Below are 22,221 nucleotides of genomic sequence, written 5' to 3' on the forward strand. Positions count from 1 at the left end.
GCCAAAGTCAAGAAGTATCATATTTCATAGTATCATGTGAATTTGAACACCCACAGTACACAAACTCTGCATTTGTAAGACCACTAAACTGGATTATAGTTGTTTCAGACATACAGTTAAATAACTGCAGTGAAAATATATTTACTGTATTTTCCAGACAATAAAATGCGATCTTTTTTTCCCAAGAAAATTCCTCTGCATCTTATGGTCCGAAAGTATGCAGTAATGATTTTATTTATAGCTTAGAAGTATAACTAAAACATCCAGGTGGCCTTCTAAAAATGCTAACTCTTAGTGTATGATCAGTTCAGATCACAGGTATACAGCAGCTGTGGAATTAACCATACGTTTAGCCATAGAGAAGTAAGATATGTTACTACTCTGTGCATTTAGCTATAAAAGTCCATGAAACCTGAGCCAACTGCAATCATTGGATATCTCAATTAAATCGTTTATAGCATTCATGTATAATGAGTGGACCAAATGGATAGGGGGCACCAAAGAGATCTGTCACAAAATGAAGCAAACCAATAATTTCAAAGGTACGTGGATGGATGAAAATTCGTGGGAATAAAAGAAACACGAGAGAGTGATGCCAGGTCTTTCAAGCAATATGGAAACAGCAATGTTCCGTTTAGACCATATGATGAATGCAACATATTTTTGGCATCAAATAAAAGCTTTGTGCATTTTGTTCAAACAAAGTGTCAGTCTGTGTGTCAGTACAGACTGACACTTTGTTTAATTGGCACCCGTGAATCTGTTTCAAATATATGTAATAAAAATGTTTCAGATATATGTAATAAAATATTTTTTCCCCAAAATACTAGTGCATCTTATTGTCAAATACAGTAAATCAATAATTTCGGTACAAATTTTACAGCTGTGTTTTCATTGGTAACCTATCTCTTTGCTGACCACTTCGTATAATTTAACTTTCCAAATCTGGCCATCCTATGTTTTAATGACTATCCAGTAACAAAAAAAGTTGGATAATTATTTTATTTGTGAAACTTATAAAGAAAAATGCGCTTTTAAATATGTTTTGGGATTACTGATATTAGTGGCATCGAAACGATAACTTCCAACTTTATTGTCACCGCAGCAACACATATGAATGAAATGAAGACTAACAGATCAGCCACAATTTTTGCTACACTGTGATTTACAGATGCAAGCAAGCACTACTTGAATATCCGCGCGCGCTTTTTACTTATTCTATTCACGAGTAGAACCATAACGCGAAATAAAGCAATCAGCGCACCGGTAATAATTTTCTACTGCAGTACAAAACTGTAATCGTTTGTGCACCTTTCTGTCTGACCTCAAAACCTAACATAGATTTTCTAAACAGTAACATATTTGTAAATAAATCGCAGGTATCACCCGTTTCTATAATACACTGCGTTCATGGCAGTCTGGTTGAAAACTTCATCCGACAAGAAAAATAGGGCCACCAAAACAACGAAGTCATCAACTTTGGCGGGGTTTACTTTTTGAAAAAGTCTTGGAAATGTTTCTTTTTCTGTGATAAGTCCTGATGGAACTCATTTTCCTTCCACGGGCCCACCTCGATTGTGATATGTGCCACTGACTTCATAATTATACGAAAATTTGTTTATCCTTTCTTAGCAATACAGAAATGTGTGCCAGTATACTGTACATTAGTTATAGTAACACTGTAAAGATGTTATTGCATAAACGAAAGTTTGGCGTAAAACCTTCGTTGAATGCCAAACCTACTACATTTCAGAATTGCTGTAATATACTACAAATACTTTTTTGTTACAAAAAATACTACTAGTACTTTCATTTGCTCGACAGGAGTTAAGTTTTCTTTTTTATTGCCCAAATTTCTCTAATTTAATGAGACGATATATTTTACTATAAAAATACGACAGGCAAAAGTGTATTAATCATATCAAAAAATCAATAAAAATCGTATTCATAAATCAATAGTGCCATGATGTTCTTAAAGCTACGCGCCAATTTTAGAATTGTTCCGCTAGAGGGCAAGACAAGATTGCACGTTAATAGGTTGGTGTTATTTCTTATAGTCACGTCTACTTTTAATTAAATTATCTCTCGGTATTTCTTTATAAATGCATTAACGTAATGATTTCATATATTATAGCGAATATTGTCAATAGTTAATAATGACAGCTACTCTGCTGTGTATACCATATCATACATGTTCAGTGAAACAACGTGAAAGCCGCCATTATGGCAATGCTCGTGCTGTTGTACTTTTGAAAAATCATTCAGGTTTACAGGCGAGCTTGAGTACTCAATTAATATGATGTACACTACACATCGCAAAATGGTGTTACTGTTCATGTTCAATAAATTTATTTTAATGACGTACTATTTAGAAAACCTAGTCGCCGACAAGCTCGGCGTGCGTCAGTCTCCTTTACTCTAGTTTGAAAGCTCTACCTAAGGGCGGAACGCTCTTGACATGATCCCTTTTTTTCTCTGCTGAGACGATCAAGAGCAAGGGGCATTGATCTTACCAAGTGCCTTTGTTATACCTATGAAATGAACACTCGCATTTTACCGAAGAACAGTGGTATATCCTATCCCTCAAAAGCCCTTTATTCGCTTCGAAACGTCAAATAGGGGAAGAAGTTTAAATATTGATTTTAAAATATATTTTTTTTCAATTGTTAATGAGAAAACATTTTTCTCATTATTTATAAATATGATATATAAATTATCCTTTAATTCAATACAGCGCCAAACAAACAAAATGTTAAAAGTCCACATTGAACCACGTTACAGTTAAAGGTACACATTGGATCGAGCAAGAAAAAAACCATAAAACAAAAACGAGAACGTATCAGAAGTGTAGATTGTTTCTGCATTCATTTAAGGATTTTAATGCCTCAATTTTGTGTAATAGTCAAATATATTAGTAGTTTTAAAAAAATTCAGATATTGCCAAACTTCTAAACTACAGAAAATTCTCAGAATGGATCTTCACCTCCACTTACTTGTATCAGTTAAAATGATAGCAGGCAAAATTAATATGCCAAGTTTTTTGCAGATGTGTAATTGGAGATTCCCCCCTCCCCCAAAACCCTTAAGAGCACTCCCTTCTCTGCAGTATGTGGATTGATATCGATATCCTTTCCTGAGCCTCAATCTGTGGATTGAGGCTCAGGAAAGGCAACAGATTCCTGCCCATTAAGATGCTCCAAAACGTACAGGAGATGGATGTTGACTACAAGAAATTCATTGAGAACAAATCCTATAGAAGACATTATCAGGGAGCAGCTCTAGTCTTCAGCTGAGTGACTGTCATTGTTTTTCCTTGATCAATATGTTGCCATTGTGTAAAAAAAAAAATAAAAATAAGCTTTTCTCATTTCCCATGTTAACAACTTGTTTTTTCCTGTTTTGGTTCCTTTTTATGTTAAACCCCTAGCGTTGTTGCTGTAATGGATATTACATCATACATCCATGCAATAAAGATATATCAAAATGTATAAGGTCCTGAAATGATCTGTAAAACAAAGATGGATGTTGCAAGTTGTGCAGATAAGAACTAGGGTGCATAAATGTAAAACCTTAGGTATAACCAGGCTAATTTTGGCCACCTACTCTCTGATGAGCCAGTGAGTTCTGAAATCACAGTGGTTCTTAAGAGTTTTTGAATGAATATGATTTTCCTTCTTGATATTTTTCAATTAAAAATGATATTAGCCTACAAGTTTCCCATGTTGGTGGGGGAAGGCAAAGTTTTCACAAGACTGCAAAGTAGAAAAATAGGACCCGGAGAAGCTTTTTATCATGTTATTTCAATACCTGCATTGAAATATAATCCTGTTCCTTTACTTTGATACCTTTCCCAATTTCATTTTTCAGTAATTGCTTTACAGACACAAACTTCTGGTTGAAGCATAGCAGAACTAAAACCTGTAACCAGTGCCAAGGACATATAATTTCTTGTTCAATTAATCCTTGAATGAAAAGTTCACATTTTCTAAGAGGTGAGCGTTTCATCCAAAAAAAACAATCATTTTCATTGATTGTAAGAACTGTTTTGCCAAAGTGATTATATTACTAATAAGTTTCTACTCAAGTGGAAAATGGACAGTTCACCAGAATCAGTGACATTGAAAAGCAAATTTTTCTTCTAAATTTTTTCTTTGGCCTGTCCGTGAATGTTGATGAAACAGGTTTTATTATTATTATTAGCTACATGGTGGAAGGAAGTCTGAGGCTTATGCTGCACCAGCCAAAAAAAAAAAAAAAAAAAAAAATTCCCAAGTTACCCTGAGAGCTGGGGGGGGAGACTCAAAAGTAGAAGGGAATCACCAAGAAAGAGAATGATGATATCCAGCTCAGGACCCTGGGTGTGCTAAGCCCATATTCACCAGATGTGAGTCCCTGGGGTGATATTTCGAGTTGTTGCTTCAATATGGTAAAATTCCTGTAATCTGAAACAATTGGGACCATGAATATTTTAGTTAGTATAGTTTTTTTGGATTATCCAAAATCAGTGTTATAATTGATTCTAAATACCTTTATTTACTTATAAGAAGGAAGCTGGGTGAAAATTACTGTAATTTGCATATCTTAATACATATAATATATACATGCTTATACAGTTTTAAATTACATTCTAGAACTGCAACAAACAATGAGGGAAATCAACCCCTGTATCTAGTATTTGAATGTGATGTATTGCATCAAAAATGTGTTTCAAAGACAAAGAAAAAACTCATTTTCACTTTTATTTGCTTTTCTTTTTCTTTATAATTTGCAAATTGCATTTAAAGCACTCAAACCAACTATGATTAGCTTTAAAAACATAGAAAAACATACCAGCAATCTAGTGACACTTCTTTATTAGAAAATTTATATTAATTTCATTGATAATAGTAAGAAGTGTATTAACACATCTAAAGATATTTTTAGCTTTTTAAAATTATTATCGAAAATATTTAAATAATTAAAAGTAATATTAAGGTTCCAATGAAATTTATAAAAAATTTTGAGAAATTCTCCATAAATACATGGCAAAAACTGGATTTAGCAGCATATGTGAGCTGTCACAGGCCAAAGTGCATGTATAATAGATAAGTGGCTATGTACAAGGCTTTCTTGTAATTATCAGTGATCTGCTATTTGAAAGATGTTGTTCTTTTATTTTATTTTTTTGCTTCTGCAATATTATTTTCATTAAACATGTAAAGTCTTGCAATTTGGCTGATCTTTAGTTATCTGGAAAGCTTTAAATATTTGACTAGCAGTTGGGTATCATAATGTTTCATCTTCAGTTGCTGTTTGATTCCAGTCGGTATTTAATAGTGAAACTACTTCTTTCAAAAAGGTAATCTGGTTTGTTATAAAAACAGGTTAACATGCAGTTCGTGCTTTGCCTCTAGTTTCATATATTACTCTTGTTCAAAGAATTGATTACAGAATACAAGTATAGTTGCATTCTGTAATCAAAGAATCAACATTTTTACAGATTCATTGAGCTACACAAGAAAATACATTTATGGAAAGGGACCATATAAATACTTTATCAAGGGACTATACAAATAATTTAGATGTTGCATCTAGTATCTGTCAGATGCCACAATTTCAGATTTCCTGTTCTTTTCTGCTAAGCTAGTGAAACCAAAGCTCAGGGGCAAGATGAGATAGTCTCACTAGTGTTACACAGATAACATGTGAGAGAGTGGGACTTGACTACAAGAAACATAGATGCTGTTGCTTGCCTAGCAAATGGTGGAGCATCTTTGAAATGTCAATGCCTAGTTTCCAGACCTTGCAGTTTACAGAACTCCAGTCTTTCTTGGTAAGAGCAACATTTTGTGCTCTGACTAATCTTGTTCTTCTTTACGCCTGTTGCAGCTGAACTGCATCCTTCTGTTTAGATAGACGCATTTATTTCCTTATAATGGAGAAAAAAATCTCTATCTTACAAAAAAAAAAAAAAAAAAAATACAGTATCCCCAATGCCTAAAATAATATAAAATAAAAGGTCCTGGAAGCTAATATTATATAATTGAAAGGGGTGAGTGTTTAAAATACATTTAGAACATATAAATGAATCAAATAAAATATGATTCATTTAATAGCAGATTTTCTACTAATTGCTAGTGATAGCTCCACTTCTTTAAAACATTTGTAGAATCCTTATCATGGAGCCAAAAAATGCATGTTCTTGCCCTAATTTAGGAGGAACATTTCAGTTCCTAAAGATTTCAGTTTAGTTGGGTTGAGAGTTCTGTGCTGGCACTACAGTGCTCTAATGTAATTTTTCTTCAAATCTCATGTTCACAATCCTTGCTTTGTGACATGGAGCATTGCCAAGTTGTGAGGTGTGAGAGCAGCTTTTGTGGCTTGGTGCACGGAGCAATGAAAGCTGTCCCTGTGACCTATTGACCTAATCCAGACCATAGCATTAATAGTAAAGAGTGCAGATTACACTATATTGTTGAAAAGCAAAGAATTTAATTTATCACCGATGGTTTTGGAAATAGTTACATATTTCCATCTTTAGGGGTGCAACCTGCCTTTATATTGTTACCATAATTCACAGTTGCTTTGTTAGAACCAGGGGAACAAGAGTGGAAACTGTAATGTTGAGACTTTGGAGGGACTTCTGATATGAAACTTAAAGTGAAAAACTTTGCTGACAAATATAGAGCATATTCCTTTTGGAGGGAAAAATCATTGGAGTTAACCAACAGAAAAGCAACTTGTGCTAAGGAGAGAGGACAAAGGATGACAGAAAAACTGTACAAATCTTTAATTCAGCAATAATGATGATGGTGAAATTATTAAAAATCGAATAAATTGAAATGAAACTTAAGTCAAAATAAATAAATTAATTAAACAAAAATAACATTAATAATGCCATTAAAAGGTGTTTAAATTTTTTTTTCCTTCATACTTAGGACTGAATAAGAAGTTGATTAATAAACCTGATAATAATAACACCTACTATAATCATCTACTGTTAATATATTTGATATATATATCCACCAATCAATAAATTTGTCCCTGAATTAACATTGTTTAACCAAAACCAAGTTAAATTTTTGAGATAAGGTCTTTGCACAAAAGGAACTAAAACAAACATAATTAACCAAAACAAATCTCAAATATTTATCTACACTTAAAATAATAATAAAAAAGCAAAGTTACTATTGGCAAAAAATAAATGAGAGTTATTAAAATAAATATATTTAAAAATGATAAAATGTAACTTTTTTATCCTTAAAGCTGGATTTGTGGATAAGCTAACGATAACAAAAGCATAGTAAACCCTCGATTTCATGGCCAGCATTTCTGAACTACGCATTTCACTTGTACACAGGACTCAGTGATGTAACTGCCTCTTTCTTTTTCTCATATTTGCTATTAGTTAAAATATTTTCACAATAAAGGAAATTTTACTTGCAGTTAATGAGATGGCTGGTCTTGCTTTCATTTATTAAATTAATTAATACTATACAAAAAATTTTTGTTCTATCTTATTGATCATTGAAGTAATTTGTTGAAATATTGTGTCTAATTTGTGTAACAAGGCCAAATTCATATACTCTGGGAAAGGGTCCAGATTACAGTGAAACTTGTGCTCAAGATGAGAAATCTTACTCTTGTGTGAACTTAGCTTACAGTGCCATAATTTATTCAGTATTGTCAATGAGAAGTGTAGTGTTTTCCCAATTACACTACTGTACTGTAGTTTCCATCAGGTGCTGTAGTTCGAAACTTTGCATCTTTTTTTTTTTTTTTTTTTCATAATGCCATCATACATTCTAGTAACTATATGCATTTCTTTTGAGTTCAGTGGACAGGCCTTGCCCCATATAGTCCGTTAAATCGAGGTTTTACAGTTATATAATTATACAGCTAGGGCTTGAGGTACTGTTGATTTACCCATCAAATTTCCAGCAAAAGCTTATTTCAGTACTCACCTCTAAGATCCGTGATTAGGGCTTCAAATTCATAAAAAGTAAAATTGAAGGATTAACGAATTTAAATTAAATAAGAACATTCCCTGAGGAAGAAGTGCACTGCTTTTCCGCCGGTTGTCGTCTATAAAAGAAACTACATAAAAAGGACTACAACAGGGTGTTAAAAAGCCAAGAACCCAAACGTAAGACTTTCGATGTTGTCATCTGGATGACAACATTGAAACACAAGGTCAGATAAAATTATGAAGTAAAGTTAACTTTGGTAACCTACTTTTGGGCTTGTACTTTTTAACTTAAAAGGTACAAGCCAAAGAGTAGGTTACCAAAACAAAGATCTGAAAGTGATTTAAACAGTTACAAGCAATAACCTCTGTGTAAATGATCCCACCAAGTTTTTGGCCTCCAGAATTATGGCATTGCCAAGGATTGAGTTATTAAGGGCTTGCATAAATATCTCAGATCACAAAAGGAGTACTGTGCTGCAGGTATTAGTAGAGGCATATGATACAAGAAAGCAAGCTTATACAGCATCACCAAAAAAAAAAAAAAACACCTTCCCATTTGCAGAACTTAAGTCCATCCATTTGCTCTAAAAGTTTGTCCAGTTCTTACTTGAATTTATTTAAACCGACTGATGGAAGTTTGTTCCAGCAATCAACTGTTTTAGCCAACCAACAGATGGTTGGCTAAAAGCAAATTTCTACACTCTATTCTAGCATTAGCATTAGCAAAGGCACATGATGCAAGAAAGCAAGCTTATATAGCATCAGCCAAAAAAAAAAAAAAAAAACCCTTATTTCACCTATCCACTCGCTCTAAATGTTTGTCAAGTTCTGCCTTGAATCTATTTAAGCTATCAACTTCTACAACAATAGATGGAAGTTTATTCCAGCAATCAACCACCTGCTCGCTAATGGCAAACTTCCGCACATCTATCCTACAACCGTCTTTTCTCAATTTGAATTTATGCCCTCTCAGGCAATTATTCTGAGCAAGAGGAAGAATCCTATCCACATTGAGCATGCTCAAACCATTCAAGGCTTTATACACCTCAATCAGATCACCTCGCAGGTGCCTAGTCTCCAGACACTGTAATTTGCAAAATTTAAGCCTTTCTTCATAAGAGCAACCCTTTGTTCCATTCACTTATCTGCCCTTCTCTGTACTCGTTCCAACAGCTCTACATCCTTCTTAAAATGAGGCCTCCAGACCTGTATACATTACTCAAGGTGTGGCCTGATCATTACCTTATACAAGGGGATAATCATCTCCTTATCCCTGCTAGAAAAATTCCTGTATATCATTGACAAGACACCATGAGCTACTCTTGCAGACCATCTGCACTGATCAGAAAACTTCATATCTGCCTGCACAATTACCCCCAGGTCCTTTTCATTCTCTACCACTGTCAGTGTGGCACCACAGAGTTGATACGTTACTCTGGGATTACTACTTCCCATATGTAGTACTTTACATTTGTCAATGTTAAACTTCATTTGCCACCTCTCAGCCCATCTGCTAACTTTTCTAGATCCCGTTGCAGCAGTGTACTGTCATTAGTGTCATTAACAACCCTGCCAACCTTCGTATCGTCTGCAAACTTGGACATTAAGCCTGATATACCATCAATATTCTACAACTGTCTTTCCTCAACTTGAATTTATGCTCCCTTGGGTGTGCAATCTGAGTAAGAGGAAGAATCCCATCAGCATTGAACTTGCTCAAGCCTTTCAAGGCCTTATACACCTCAATCAGATCACCTCGCAGGTGCCTAGTCTCCAGACATTGCAATTTGCCGAACTTAAGTCATTCTTGGTAAGAGCAACTCTTTGTGAACTTAGCTTACAGATATCTGTAAGATATAACAGATAATCTTATAGGTATCACAGGATCTCTTTGTGTAACTTTCCCTGGATGACTCTAGCTAAGTTCCAGCAGATTCATTTTGCTCTTCTGAATTGCACTGAGGCAATGTAAACCAACAAGTTAAAACCCAAATTGGAGATTTTACACATTTCAGGTCAATAAAGGTTCCTGTTAGACCTTCCTCAGTTTCCAGCAGTAGAAGATGTTTTAATAAAGAGTGTCCATTTCATCCCTTTGCCTCATAAATTCTTCCTTACTGATTTTATCTCCCACATTAAGGCTGGTGTTTGGAAAATTAGGAAACCCCAACAAAAGGATATACCAGGATTGAATTGGGGCAGCTCTTTCCCAATTCAGCTACAGAAACTACAAGTTGATATGTGACAACCTAATCTCAAATGAACTGAAAGGTGTTTTATCCTTGAAGAGAGGTGACTCTGTGTCACTAAACCTGACAATAGATCCACAGTTATCATAAGCTGTTCAGATTATATTGCTAAGATCATCCAACTCCTTGCAAAAGATGATTCATACATCACGATCAATAAAGATCCAGCCACACATTAAGGAACATAACAAAGATAAACTGAATGTCCTTCTCCAAGCCAATAAGTTTTCTCAAGGTCTTCCCAAGATTTCAAATTGTACCAATTCAGAGATTCCCATTCTTTTTGGCAAATTATTAAAATACATAAGAAGGCGGTGCCTGTCTTTTTCATCATTTACAGAAAATTCTATCCTGCAAACTAGCCAGGTAGTTTGTGGACATGTTGTCATCTTTATTGCTCAGGAAACTGTGATTGCTCCATAATATTTTAACAATTCATCCACGTCAGCTGTCCAAATCAACTTTCTTATGAAGACATCCTTAATCTCAGCTCATAGATGGCTATCCACATTTCACTTTTAATGGAGCATTATATCAACAAACTAGCGATGTCAGTTTGGTTAATCCCTGTCTCTTCTGCTAGCTTAAGTGTTTGTGGGTAATCTGAATGATCACATCCTGGACAACTGTATTAAGCCTCCTAAAGTCTGTATATGGTTTCAGTGATGTCTTTTCAATCTGGCAACACAGGAACCATACTCTTAACTCATCTTGAGTTTATTAAAAATAGTCATGCAACCACATTTAAATTTGAAACAGGTAGAATCTAACTGCCAGTTACCTTTCTTGTTTGTCTTAAGTTACCAGGCAACAAACATTTCTGGAGACCGTTATGTAAGAAACACAAACAATGGTAGGTTCTGTGAATTTTTTAATCAACGTGATGAGCATTAGGAACAGTTCTCATATATGGTTCTCCAGACCTTGGGATATTTTTGGAGAAACTTCACAGGATCAGTGACAGGTTGTATAAAAACTTATTTTAAATCATCCCCATCTCTGAGGACTAAATGTTATACTTCAACTGCCGTTTCTCAGCCTATTGACCCAATTTTCCTAGATCTTGTTGCAGTAGCTCTCCCTAATTACTGTTTTTAACTACCCTGCCAACCTTTGTATCACCTGAAAACCTAGACGTTAAGCCTGATATACCTTCATTAGTATCATTAATGAATATAGAGAACAACAGTGCGCTAGCACTGAATCCTAGGAGACTCTACTAATAACATTAGTTCAAGAAAAGCAGTGTCCATTGATAACCACTCCCTGCCTTTTTCTCCCACTCAACCATCCCTTTTTATCTATAGCATTAACTTGCCTTTAGTGCTACTCTGTTGCAATTTGTAGTGCAGTCTATGTGCAACAGTATCAAAAGTTTTTCTAAAATCTTAGTATATGGTGTTAAAATTATTTTTTGCATACAGTTCCTTCATTACTCTCTCATAGTATCGAATCAGATTAGTCAGACAAGATCACTGCTTAACAAATTCATGCTGACACTAGTATAACTGCCTTGAATAATATTTAATTTAAAACTTCCAAAAACTCCATTCACAGCTTTGTATGTGTGCTTCTATGTTTGGTGGTCACCAGGCTTTTAACTTGCCATAGGTAAACACAATATAGTCTTACTTTCTCATGATAGAAAAATTGTCGAGTTTATAATTTATCATATTTGTCTTTGCCGAGTATGTAAGTACATTACTTTCAATTTTAATGTTTATTGGATTAGATATACAGCCACCTGGATGACACAACTGCATTAATGGCACTGCTATGCCCGATGCAGTCCTTGTGATAGTATATGCACACAAATTGCACGATCAAGCCTGTATGCTACCATGAAAAGTGCAGTAAAACAGGTTGAATGACATACTCTTCTTGCCTCAGCCATTCTGAGTCAAAATGTAAATTTATTTATTAAGAAAAATTTTAAAAAACCTATTTTTAAATGTCAGCTATCGGCTTTTGCAAGGCTCCATAATAAGCTAGCTTTTTTTTATGTGTGTTACATGTGAACAAAGTGATAACTTTGGTGTATATCAACACTTACGGTTAATGTTTACCGTGAGTATTGTGATGCCGTAAATTTTGTCATTTATCAACTTCTGATGTTCATGACTTATCTCAATATTTGTCTCTTACTGATTGTTGCCGACAGGGAATGTGGCCTTTACTAATTTGTTGACAGGAGTTTTTGTTTCTGATGCTGAACTTCATATATGCAGTTAGTTGCTATTTGTTACCTTTATTTATTTATTTTTTAAATAAGTCTTTATTGTTATTAGTTTTTTATTAATCATTATGTTAGTAAAAATCTTTAATGTTCTCTCAAATTAGGGAAGACATCCTCCATGGGTTATATCATTTGCATTACACTGAAAATAAACCCACAGAACAAAATTTTTGCCCATGTGTTTATTACAGCTGTGTTTGTAACTTAACTTTTTAATTATGTATTATATAGCTATTTTACTTACCAAATTAATCAGTAAATTAAAATATTAGTTACTGAAACACAGGTGTGGAATTATGTTCCTGATTTTTTCCACTTACATTCAAGAGCACAATCAACCAATGATACAGTGCAGAGTACTCTATATGTATGTTCAGAAAACTGACTTGTCTCATATTTCATGCTTTCAGGATAAATTGTTTGACACCCGTATTATACCCAAAAGTTGTGGTTCGGACTCACATTCTAAATAAAATGCACCAGTAATGTCAAATTAAAATATTATATTAATGTGTTTTCTTCTCTAGAGTGATTGTGGGGGTTTTTTTTGCATTGATGTAGGGCAATTGAAGGTGTTATGTTACCATCGGAACATGCTTCTGTGCATACCAAAGCAGCAGAAAAGTGTTCCCTGTCGATCACAAGTGGAAGAAAAAACTTTAAAAGCTTTTGCTTTTATTCCTATATTCATACAAGAATAGAAACAAAGATTTTTTCTGTTTCCTTTTCTCTCTTTGTTATTTTATTTTTTTAAAGGTATTACCAAAGCAATTTTTTAAGTGATCCCTTCAATAATTTCATTGTGCTAGTTTCTCATTTGCCAATTTTTACCAATAGCCCAAGGGATGAAAGAATATTAAGAATAAAATAATATACTTAATAAAAATAAATTAATAACATAAAAATCAAGAGGTAGGCGGCTGCTCTGCTAATGCTTTCTCCCTTTATCTGCTTGAATTTTGGACATTAAATGCTGGTTACATTTATTCTCCAAAAACTGGCAATCACCAGACCCTTAGATTGCAGGATTTCAGACATTGCATGCATATTCTCCATCCAGATTATAACAGTAGATTCATTCGGAAGCTACTGTTACAATAGGGTACCCTACCAGGTTCATTCAGGTTGTATAGCAACCTATAACAACATCTGATGGTTCTGATGCTAATTTAACTTCCTTTGACTCTTTTTGTGTTTGGTTGACTAATTAATTTTCTATTTTCCATATACAGTACAATGTTTTGAACAAATTGACCCTTTCCCTGAAAGAATGACAGTCAGTTAACAGTTTGAGATCTTTGTTTTAATCAACTCCTTTTTGTCATGTACTTGCACCATCACTTAAAACTTCATAATTTAATTTTGCCATTATTTAAAGATTGTTATTTTGTTTAGTTAAATTAATTCCACAATTCCTATTGGTTACTCCTACTGCTTTGTAATTGTTAGCTTTTATTTTATTTATTTATCGTTTTCAAATATATTTTAATAACTCTTCTGTTTTTCTACTCACCCAGAACAACTTTGCTTTTTGATGTGTTTATTTTATTAATTTTTTTTATGAAAACCCCAAACAGGAAAGGTATTAGAACAGTGGTTCTCAAGAGTATTTTTCTGGTGACTGCAAAAATGGCTATGAAATTTAGCTGGTGGCCACACAATTCCTTTTTTATTAAGATATTTATTTTACTGATAACAATGATAGCTAGATGGATTTTTTTTTTTTTTTTGGCTGATGCTACATAAGCTCATACACTTGCTTTCTTGCATCACATGCCATGATTACTATTACTATATACGTATAACTTAAGAATAATAATAAAACTGTGGTTAATGCTAGATAAACCTCATGAACCCGCTTTATTTATCTAACGTGGCCACGCAGTACCATTCTTGATTTTCATATGTAACATATTTATGTATTCGTAGCCAGTGCTGTAGTTGTAAAATTAGCAAAAGGTATATTCTGTGAATGTTACGTGTGCAGAGAGTATACTGTGCTTATTAAGCGAATTTCATAGGATATACACCAATGAGCCAAAAAATTACGACCACCTACCTAATATGACATTATCATATTAGGTACGGCACAGCAGATTCTCCTGCTGAAAGACGGCACTGCCTGTTGCCATGAAAGGATGTACCTGGTCAATAATGATGTTTAGGTAACCGTCAGAGTGCTTAGCATGTGGATGACTGGACCGAGGGTATCCCAGCAGAACATCGCCCAAATCATGACACCGGCTTGTTTTCATCCCACAGTGTATCTAGGCGGCATCACTTCCTCGGGTAAACGGCGCACACGTACCTGGCCATCTACATGGTGCAACAGGAAACGTGATTCATCGAACCAGACGACCTTCTTCCAATCATTCAAGGTCCAGTTTCGATGCTTGCGTGCCCATTGCAGGCGATGTCGCTGGTGAAAACACACAATACTCCCGTCACCAGCATTCCAATTACTGGCAAGTTGCGCCACAGTCCCCCTTCTGTTGCTATGTACCATCCAGGAGAGAGAGTTCACTCGTCTCGAGCATCGATGAGCCGTGGTCGTCCAACACCTCGCTAGCAGTTCGTGGGTTAGTTAGTTAGTTATTTGGTTTTTAGGAGCATTAGCAACTAAGGCCATATTGCTCCGGGAATATGCGGTGGTCATTCCCCGACCTTTCCGCATCCTCCGTATTTGGTAGTGACGGGATCGAACCCCAGTCTAATCAAGAAGCGTGTGTTATGCACTGCTGCTCCTTCCCACCTGGCTACGGAGGTGCCGCGGTTCGTGGGTTCCCCTCCTCTGACCACTTTCGGTAGGTACTAACCACGGCTGGCCATGAGCATTCCACCAGTTGTGCCGTTTTGGATATGCTCTGACCCAGTCGTCTGGCCATTACAATTTGGCCTTTGTCAAATTTGCTTAAGTCCGCTGCCTTTCCCATTCAAAGAACAAGAGTAACACCGATTAATGGAGCTGAGTATCAGGTGTTTTTTATACCGCATCCCGACCTGCACACACGCCGTAGTTCACCTACAGTTGCTTTGATTTGCGTAACAACTTGCTGGGCATAATGTTTTGGCTTATCGGTGTGTGTGTGTGTATATATAATATAGAAGGTAATTCGAGCAGACAATACCAAGCTGGATTTAAAGAAACGCAAGGGATATAAAAAAAATATATATATACATAAAACTTATCGTTGTCTACCCGCAATCTAGATGACTTCACCTGGGGCCAACCACCCAGATTGAAGGCAAAAAACGACAAGGAGTTCTCTGTTTCTGTAATGATCAATATCTGCTAAGATATATAAAAAATCCAGAGATTAAGTAATTTGAATCTAAACCAATTAAAGGTAGTTAAAAATTTTTGAATCAAAAGGAAGATATTATAATATACTGAACATCGTTGATCCGACAGAGAACGTAATTTAATAATTAAAATAAGAATAAATGTAAAGTATAAGGCATATCTACCGTATCCAGGACATAATGTAACAACTAGTCGTTATGAAATAATAATCCCTCTAGCGAGTATATGTGTGGTGACCCCTGTGTGATGGATATGGTAAAAATAAATAATTAATTAATTAAAGTTAAGTTAACTCAAAGAGAAACATGCAGATACTAAGAAGAATAAAAACTAATAGAGTAGGAATAATAGAACCTAAACTCCATAAAGGCGAAAATTTAGTAGTACAAAGAGAAACTTTGCAGATAAAACATGCAGATGTTTCATCTGCATGTTTCTCTTTGCATTAACTTAACTTTAATTATTTATTTATTTATTTATTTATTAGTCTAATAAAGGAGGTAGCATTCTCATATATTTTCTTCAAAATCATAATATATGGGGTATCTATGCCTTGTCTTTCTAGTGCCTGAAACATTGCCTTATGCTGTATGGAGTCAAATGCCTTTTCATAATCCACAAATGCCAGGCATAATGGTGTTTTATATTCATTTGCCTTCTCCATTAGCTGTGCATTACGCAAAGGTGATACATAGTTGAGAATCCTGCCCTAAAGCCAGCTTGCTCTTTCGGTTGATTCTCATTAAGTATTCTTTCTAATCTGTTAGTAATGACCCTTGTGAACAACTTGTAAATGTGGAATATCAACCTGATTGGTCTATAATTTCCAATTTATGATTTATCTCCTTTCTTATGCAGCAAAACTATGATTGCATTATTTCACTCCTTAGACATCACACCTTTTCTAATGCATTTTGTGAAGAGTCTTGCCAGTTTTTGTGCCATGTCTCTGCCTCCCAATTTTAACAACTCTACAGTAACTTCATCTTCCCCCGGAGATTTCTGATTCTTCATTTTCTTCAATGCATGTTCTACCTCATCAGGAAGAATATCAGGTATGTTGTATGTGTTACTAATTTGAGATCCATCTTCCCCACTGCTGGCATCATTCCCTCGCTCCTTGTATAACTCTTTATAGTAGTCTTCTGCTGTTTGAATTATGCTTTCTCTGTTATTCATAAGTACACCATCGCCATTCTTCAGTTTCAGTATCATTTGTCTTTCTGTATTACTGCTGATTTAAATCCTTTGTTTTCCCTTAATGCTTGTTCTACTTTTCTTGTGTTAAATTTTCTTATGTCCTCTCTGAGTCTCTTTCTAATGGCTTTGCATAACTCAGTATACTCAATTTTCTCCCTGTCAGTGTTTTTTTTGCTCTTCATTTGTCGTCTTTGGTTCATCATGACAAGTGTTTCTTGACTGATTTTTTTCTTCTTTGGATTTCTTTTTACCTATAGGTTTCTTGGGCTTTATCACTTTCAGAAAGTTGTAATATTCCTCGTCGATACCTTGGTCCTGAACAATCTGCAGAAGCTCAAACTTGTTCTTAAGTTCCAGTACATACTGCTTTTTCTAGTTGGGTATTGTTATTTGTTATTTTTAGGAGCATTAGCAACTAAGGCCATATTGCTCCGGGGATATGCGGTGGTCATTCCACGACCTTTCTGCATCCTCCCTATTTGGTGGTCACAGGCTCGAACCCCGGTCTAATCAAGAAGTGTGTCCTACGCACTGCTGCTCCTGCCCACCTGACTAAGGAGGCGCCTCTAGTTGGATATATATATTATCAAAGACCTTTGTATTATTTACTCGAGTCAGTTTTTTCCTTTCTTTTCTTACATTTATATCAAGTGTGCATCTTACCATTCTGTGATTACTTCCAACATTTACCTTGTTCAGGACAGTAACATCATTCACAATATATCTTCTGTTAGTGAGAATGAAGTCAATTTCATTAGTTGTTAATCCATTTGGGCTCTTCCATGTCCACTTTCTGTTCATCCTTTTCTTGAAAAAAGTGTTCATTACTGACATTCCTCTAGATTCTGCGAATTCCACTAATCTTTCACCTCTTTCGTTTCTCTCACCAATTCCAAAATTTCCTATAGTTCCCCTTTTTGTGCTGTTTTGTCTCTTTCCAACCTTAGCATTAAAGTCCTCCATAATGATAGTGTAGTGAGTTTTCTGTTCATCTAGAAGACACTCAATTTCGGTGTACATTTCTTCAACCTCTTCATCATCATGACTCGATGTTGGTGCATAAATCATTATAACCTTTAGCTTATACCTCTTAGAAATCCTGAGTAATCCCTCTTAGAAATCTTGACACCCTTGGTGATGTACTTTTGAATTCCAAAATGTTGTTTTTTATATCTTTATGTACCAGAAAGCCAACTCCACCTTCACTTCTTTCACTGTTTCCATTGGTGTACAACAGATTTCCACTGTGTTTGCTATTACAAATTGATTATTTGAAAGTTACATTTCAAGAACTCAAAGAAAACCTGAAAACATAACTATCCGCAATGAATTCCAAGAACAGTTTTCGTCTGATGAAGAAATGAACAAATTCTTTGGTTAGTTTTAAAAGGTGAGAAATGGTGTACGTTTGTGTAAAAATATAAGTATAATAAATTGTGAGTGTATCATTATTCATTTGTCTTTCTAGTACTAAATATGTGCCTTTAATTCAAGCTTAGGATTTAGTTCATCCTGCAATTTGACTTTTAGACGATTTTTTAGTGCTTTGTAGACTGACTTATGTGCTAGAATATACAGTATAGCTATTTGGAACTCCAAACTTCATGAGAGTGTTATAACGAGGTAGCAGTAACCAAATGTCACCAGGCATATCGATTCCTCAGTTAGTATTTTACCTGTATCATGTCGTTTCTTGGCTCCTGTACCACGGAGCTGGACTTTCATTTCTTCAGTATATCTAGTTGCCAACCTGGGAATATTTAACTCCTTAGTAATAACACAGACATTTTGCCTATGATACGACATCTATTATTCCGCTCTGAAATACTCTTTAGTGCCTTGCGTATGCCCATCATTCAGTCTACATGTATAAAATTATTTATAGACTAACTGCTGATCACCTTTATAAGCCAGAACTTTTGCATATTTTAAATGCATGCAATTTGCTGTAGTGAGAGGGATATTCTATAACTTTTGATAAGGAAATGAATTCATAGTTGGATATATTGATTGCAGGTAATAAATTATAATTTTCTCTTGGTTTACAGAAAATTGTCCATTTGGTTCATCATTATTGGTAATTAACAGTGATATTATTTATGCGTTGTTACTAAAGGCATTTATATGAGAGAAGTCTCCTGACTTCTTTAGCATTGTGATGTGATATTCTCTAGTACAGTTTATCTTTTCTAAAATCACAAAGCAGTTTTTGATTCTAGATGAGTTTTTATTAAAATTAAAAAATTGATTTTGTTAACAGTTATGTTATTTTACTTTTGTATAGCTATGGATTCAAACAGAGATTATAGCCCAGATAGACGATCAAGGTCCAGGTCACCATTTGACAGAGATGGAAGCAACAGCAGAGACAGTGGCAGAGATGGAAGAAAGGGAAGAGGTGGTGATGACAGGCGTGGTAATCGTACACCCCATCCTCGAAGAGTGTATGTTGCAAACATTCCATATGAATCGAAGTGGACAGAGGTCAAAGATTTGTTTAGGGAGAAGGTAGGAGATGTTGCTTATGTTCAGTTATTTCAAGATGAAAATGGAAAGTTTAGAGGGTGTGGGACAGTGGAACTAAAAGATTCGACATCAGTTCAGAAAGCAATAGATGTGCTGCATCGTTATGAATATAAAGGGCGACAGTTAGTTGTTAAAGAGGACTATGATATTGAAAGAGATAAAACTGGGCGTCCAGTATCACGGTCAGGAGCACGTTCTTCAAATTCATATACTGGAGATATCTTTACTAGTGTTCCCCAGTATGATACATATGGCTTGAGTACAGATTTCTTGAGATCTCTAGGGATAACAGGCCGTTTAACAAACAGAATATTTGTTGCCAACTTGGATTATAAAGTCTCAACTAAAGAATTGCAGAACATTTTTAAAATGGCAGGCAAAGTATTAAATATTGAGCTCAAAACAGATAATGACGGAAATAGCAAAGGACATGGCAGAGTGGAGTTTGATCATCCATTAGAGGCTGTTCAGGCTATATCAATGTTTAATGGTCAGAAATTGCATAACAGACCCATGAGTGTTCGCATGGACAAGTTTGGAGATGAAGCTGATGGTGTACCATCAAAATTGCCAGCTGGTTTACAAGGCATTGGAAAAGGTTTGGGAACTGGTGGCCAACCATTGAACTTAAAAGCAATGATAAATTCTGGAGGAAATCAGTTAAACATGATGGGGGGCAACACTTCTTCAAATTTGCCTATCAGCAATATGGGGACAAGTATTGGGAATATGACATCAGGAGCAACAGCAAGAAATTTTGGTATGTTGGGGTCATCTAACTTGGGCATGCAGTCAGGATTAGGTATGGGTGTAAGCAGCATAATGGGAGGTGATAGACGTATGTTGGGCATGGGAATGGGTGGCAGCATGTCTGGATTGTAACTGAAATATTACATGTGGACTTTATTCTGCAACTAAGTGATGGATTCTCCTTGTGAAGTGGCAGGAGTTTTAATTAATCATGGAACCTGTATTCATTGAATTGTAGGTCATTATTTGTAAGAACTGATAGCTCCTAATATTAACAGTTATTTTAAGACTTTTGCCTAAAGTTTAAAAATACTGCTTTATTGGAGCAGCACACTGAAAATACCATCTTTTTATTTTAACTGAATACAGTTCTTAATATGAATGACAAAAACCATGCTGTTTATTTCATTGAAATGTATTTGTAACAGTATATGTAGTTCATTTCATTATTCATCTAAATAAAAGATATAAATCCAGGTGAATATTTAGTTTAAGCCAAATTCCTTAGAGTAAGTTTTTTGGATATTTCAATCATGTTATGGAATAATAGGGATTATATTCATTACCCAGGGCAAAGTTAATTTCTTATCTTTACATATAATGTGAAATCAATATACCTTTTCATTTCCACATTTGAAAAATCTGAATTTAACCCTCCTAGCAGTCATATAAAAAAAAAAGTCAAAAGTAGCTTCGCACATTTGGTGCTGTATAATTTATTATTATGTTTACATAGAAGAAACATTTTACTGGTGGAAACATTCCACTACACTCAACATTGTAGTGGAAGCCACAGTTACATTTTAATATGGCTTTCCAGCAGAAACATGGCACACATCCCAGGAGTAACCACCCTCTTACTAGATGCTTGTAATATGACTAATGTAACTGTGTTGAATGCTGCAACGATCCACATTAGTTGGTTGGAGGAAGCTAATATATCTGGTTCTTAACTACTAGTGTTCCCCACAAAAATGAGTCTGTAAATAAAATCTTCCTTATGGAGATGTGAGGCAGGTTGCCATATTGTTGAAAGGACACTTTGTTGTTGGGATCTATAATTCACCAGCATGGACTGATACATGGTACCAAGGACTGTTCTTTCTATCAAGAATGAGCCATACATCTCTATTCAGATTGCAACACAAAACACAACGTTACAACTGTCTTGGATATGTTTCAAACCATTTCTGCGCCGGTGTATGACCCCACACTTCCACATTGTTCACCTTAATGGAACATAGACTTTTAGCATAAGTATTAGTTGTTGTTATTTGGTTTTTAGGAGCATTAGCAAATAAGGCCATGTTGCTCCGGGATATGCGGTGGTTATTCCCTGACCTTTCCGCATCCTCCGTATTTGGTGGTGACGGGCTCGAACCCCGGTCTAATCAAGAAGTGTGTGCTACGCACTGCTGCTCCTTCCCACCTGGCTACGGAGGCACTGCATAAGTATTAGTAGAGGCATATGATGAAAGAAAGCAAGCTTATACAGCATCGGCCAAAAAAAAACACTTCCCATTTCATCCATCTATTTTCTCCAAACGTTGGTCCAGTTCCTCCTTGAATTTATTTAAGCTATCAACTTCCACAACGAAAGATGGAAGTTTGTTCTAGTAATCAACTACCCGCTGGCTAAAAGCAAATTTCTGCACATCTATTCGACAATTGTCTTTCCGCAATTTCACTATGTCCCCTCAGATTTGTAATCTGAGCAAGAGGAAAAATCCCATCAGCATTGAGCCTGCTCAATCTATTCAACATCTTATACACCCCGATCAGATCACCTAACAGTTGCCTAGTCTCCAGATACTGCAATTTGCAGAACTTAAGCATTTCTTTGTAAGAGCACCCCCTTTGTTCCCCTCACCAGTCTTGTTGCCCTTCTCTGTACTCGTTCTAACAACTCTACATCCTTAAATGAAGCTACCACACCTTACACAGTACTCAAGATGTGGCCTGACCATTGCCTTATACAAGGGAACAATCACCCCCTTATTCCTGATAG

General features: G+C 35.4%; 1 protein-coding gene across 1 annotated transcript; it reads left to right on the top strand.

The window, feature by feature from the left end:
- Positions 1-1,946: 1,946 nt before the first annotated feature.
- LOC150078708 (myelin expression factor 2-like) lies at positions 1,947-20,429 on the top strand. Its single transcript, XM_090384127.1, has 2 exons — positions 1,947-2,037; positions 19,222-20,429. Exon 2 carries the CDS (start codon positions 19,224-19,226, stop codon positions 20,343-20,345), a length of 1,122 nt encoding a protein of 373 aa, XP_090240253.1. The 5' UTR covers positions 1,947-2,037; positions 19,222-19,223; the 3' UTR covers positions 20,346-20,429.
- The last annotated feature ends 1,792 nt before the right edge of the window (positions 20,430-22,221 follow it).

Source organism: Mastigoproctus giganteus, chromosome 10 (genome assembly GCF_048544385.1).
Source record: "Mastigoproctus giganteus isolate SK-2022 chromosome 10, ASM4854438v1, whole genome shotgun sequence".
NCBI classification, from domain to species: domain Eukaryota; kingdom Metazoa; phylum Arthropoda; class Arachnida; order Uropygi; family Thelyphonidae; genus Mastigoproctus; species Mastigoproctus giganteus.

What these genes read in the sequence shown, in the direction of transcription:
- LOC150078708 (XM_090384127.1), top strand. Translation starts at nt 19,224, where the DNA reads ATGGATTCAAACAGAGATTATAGCCCAGATAGACGATCAAGGTCCAGG.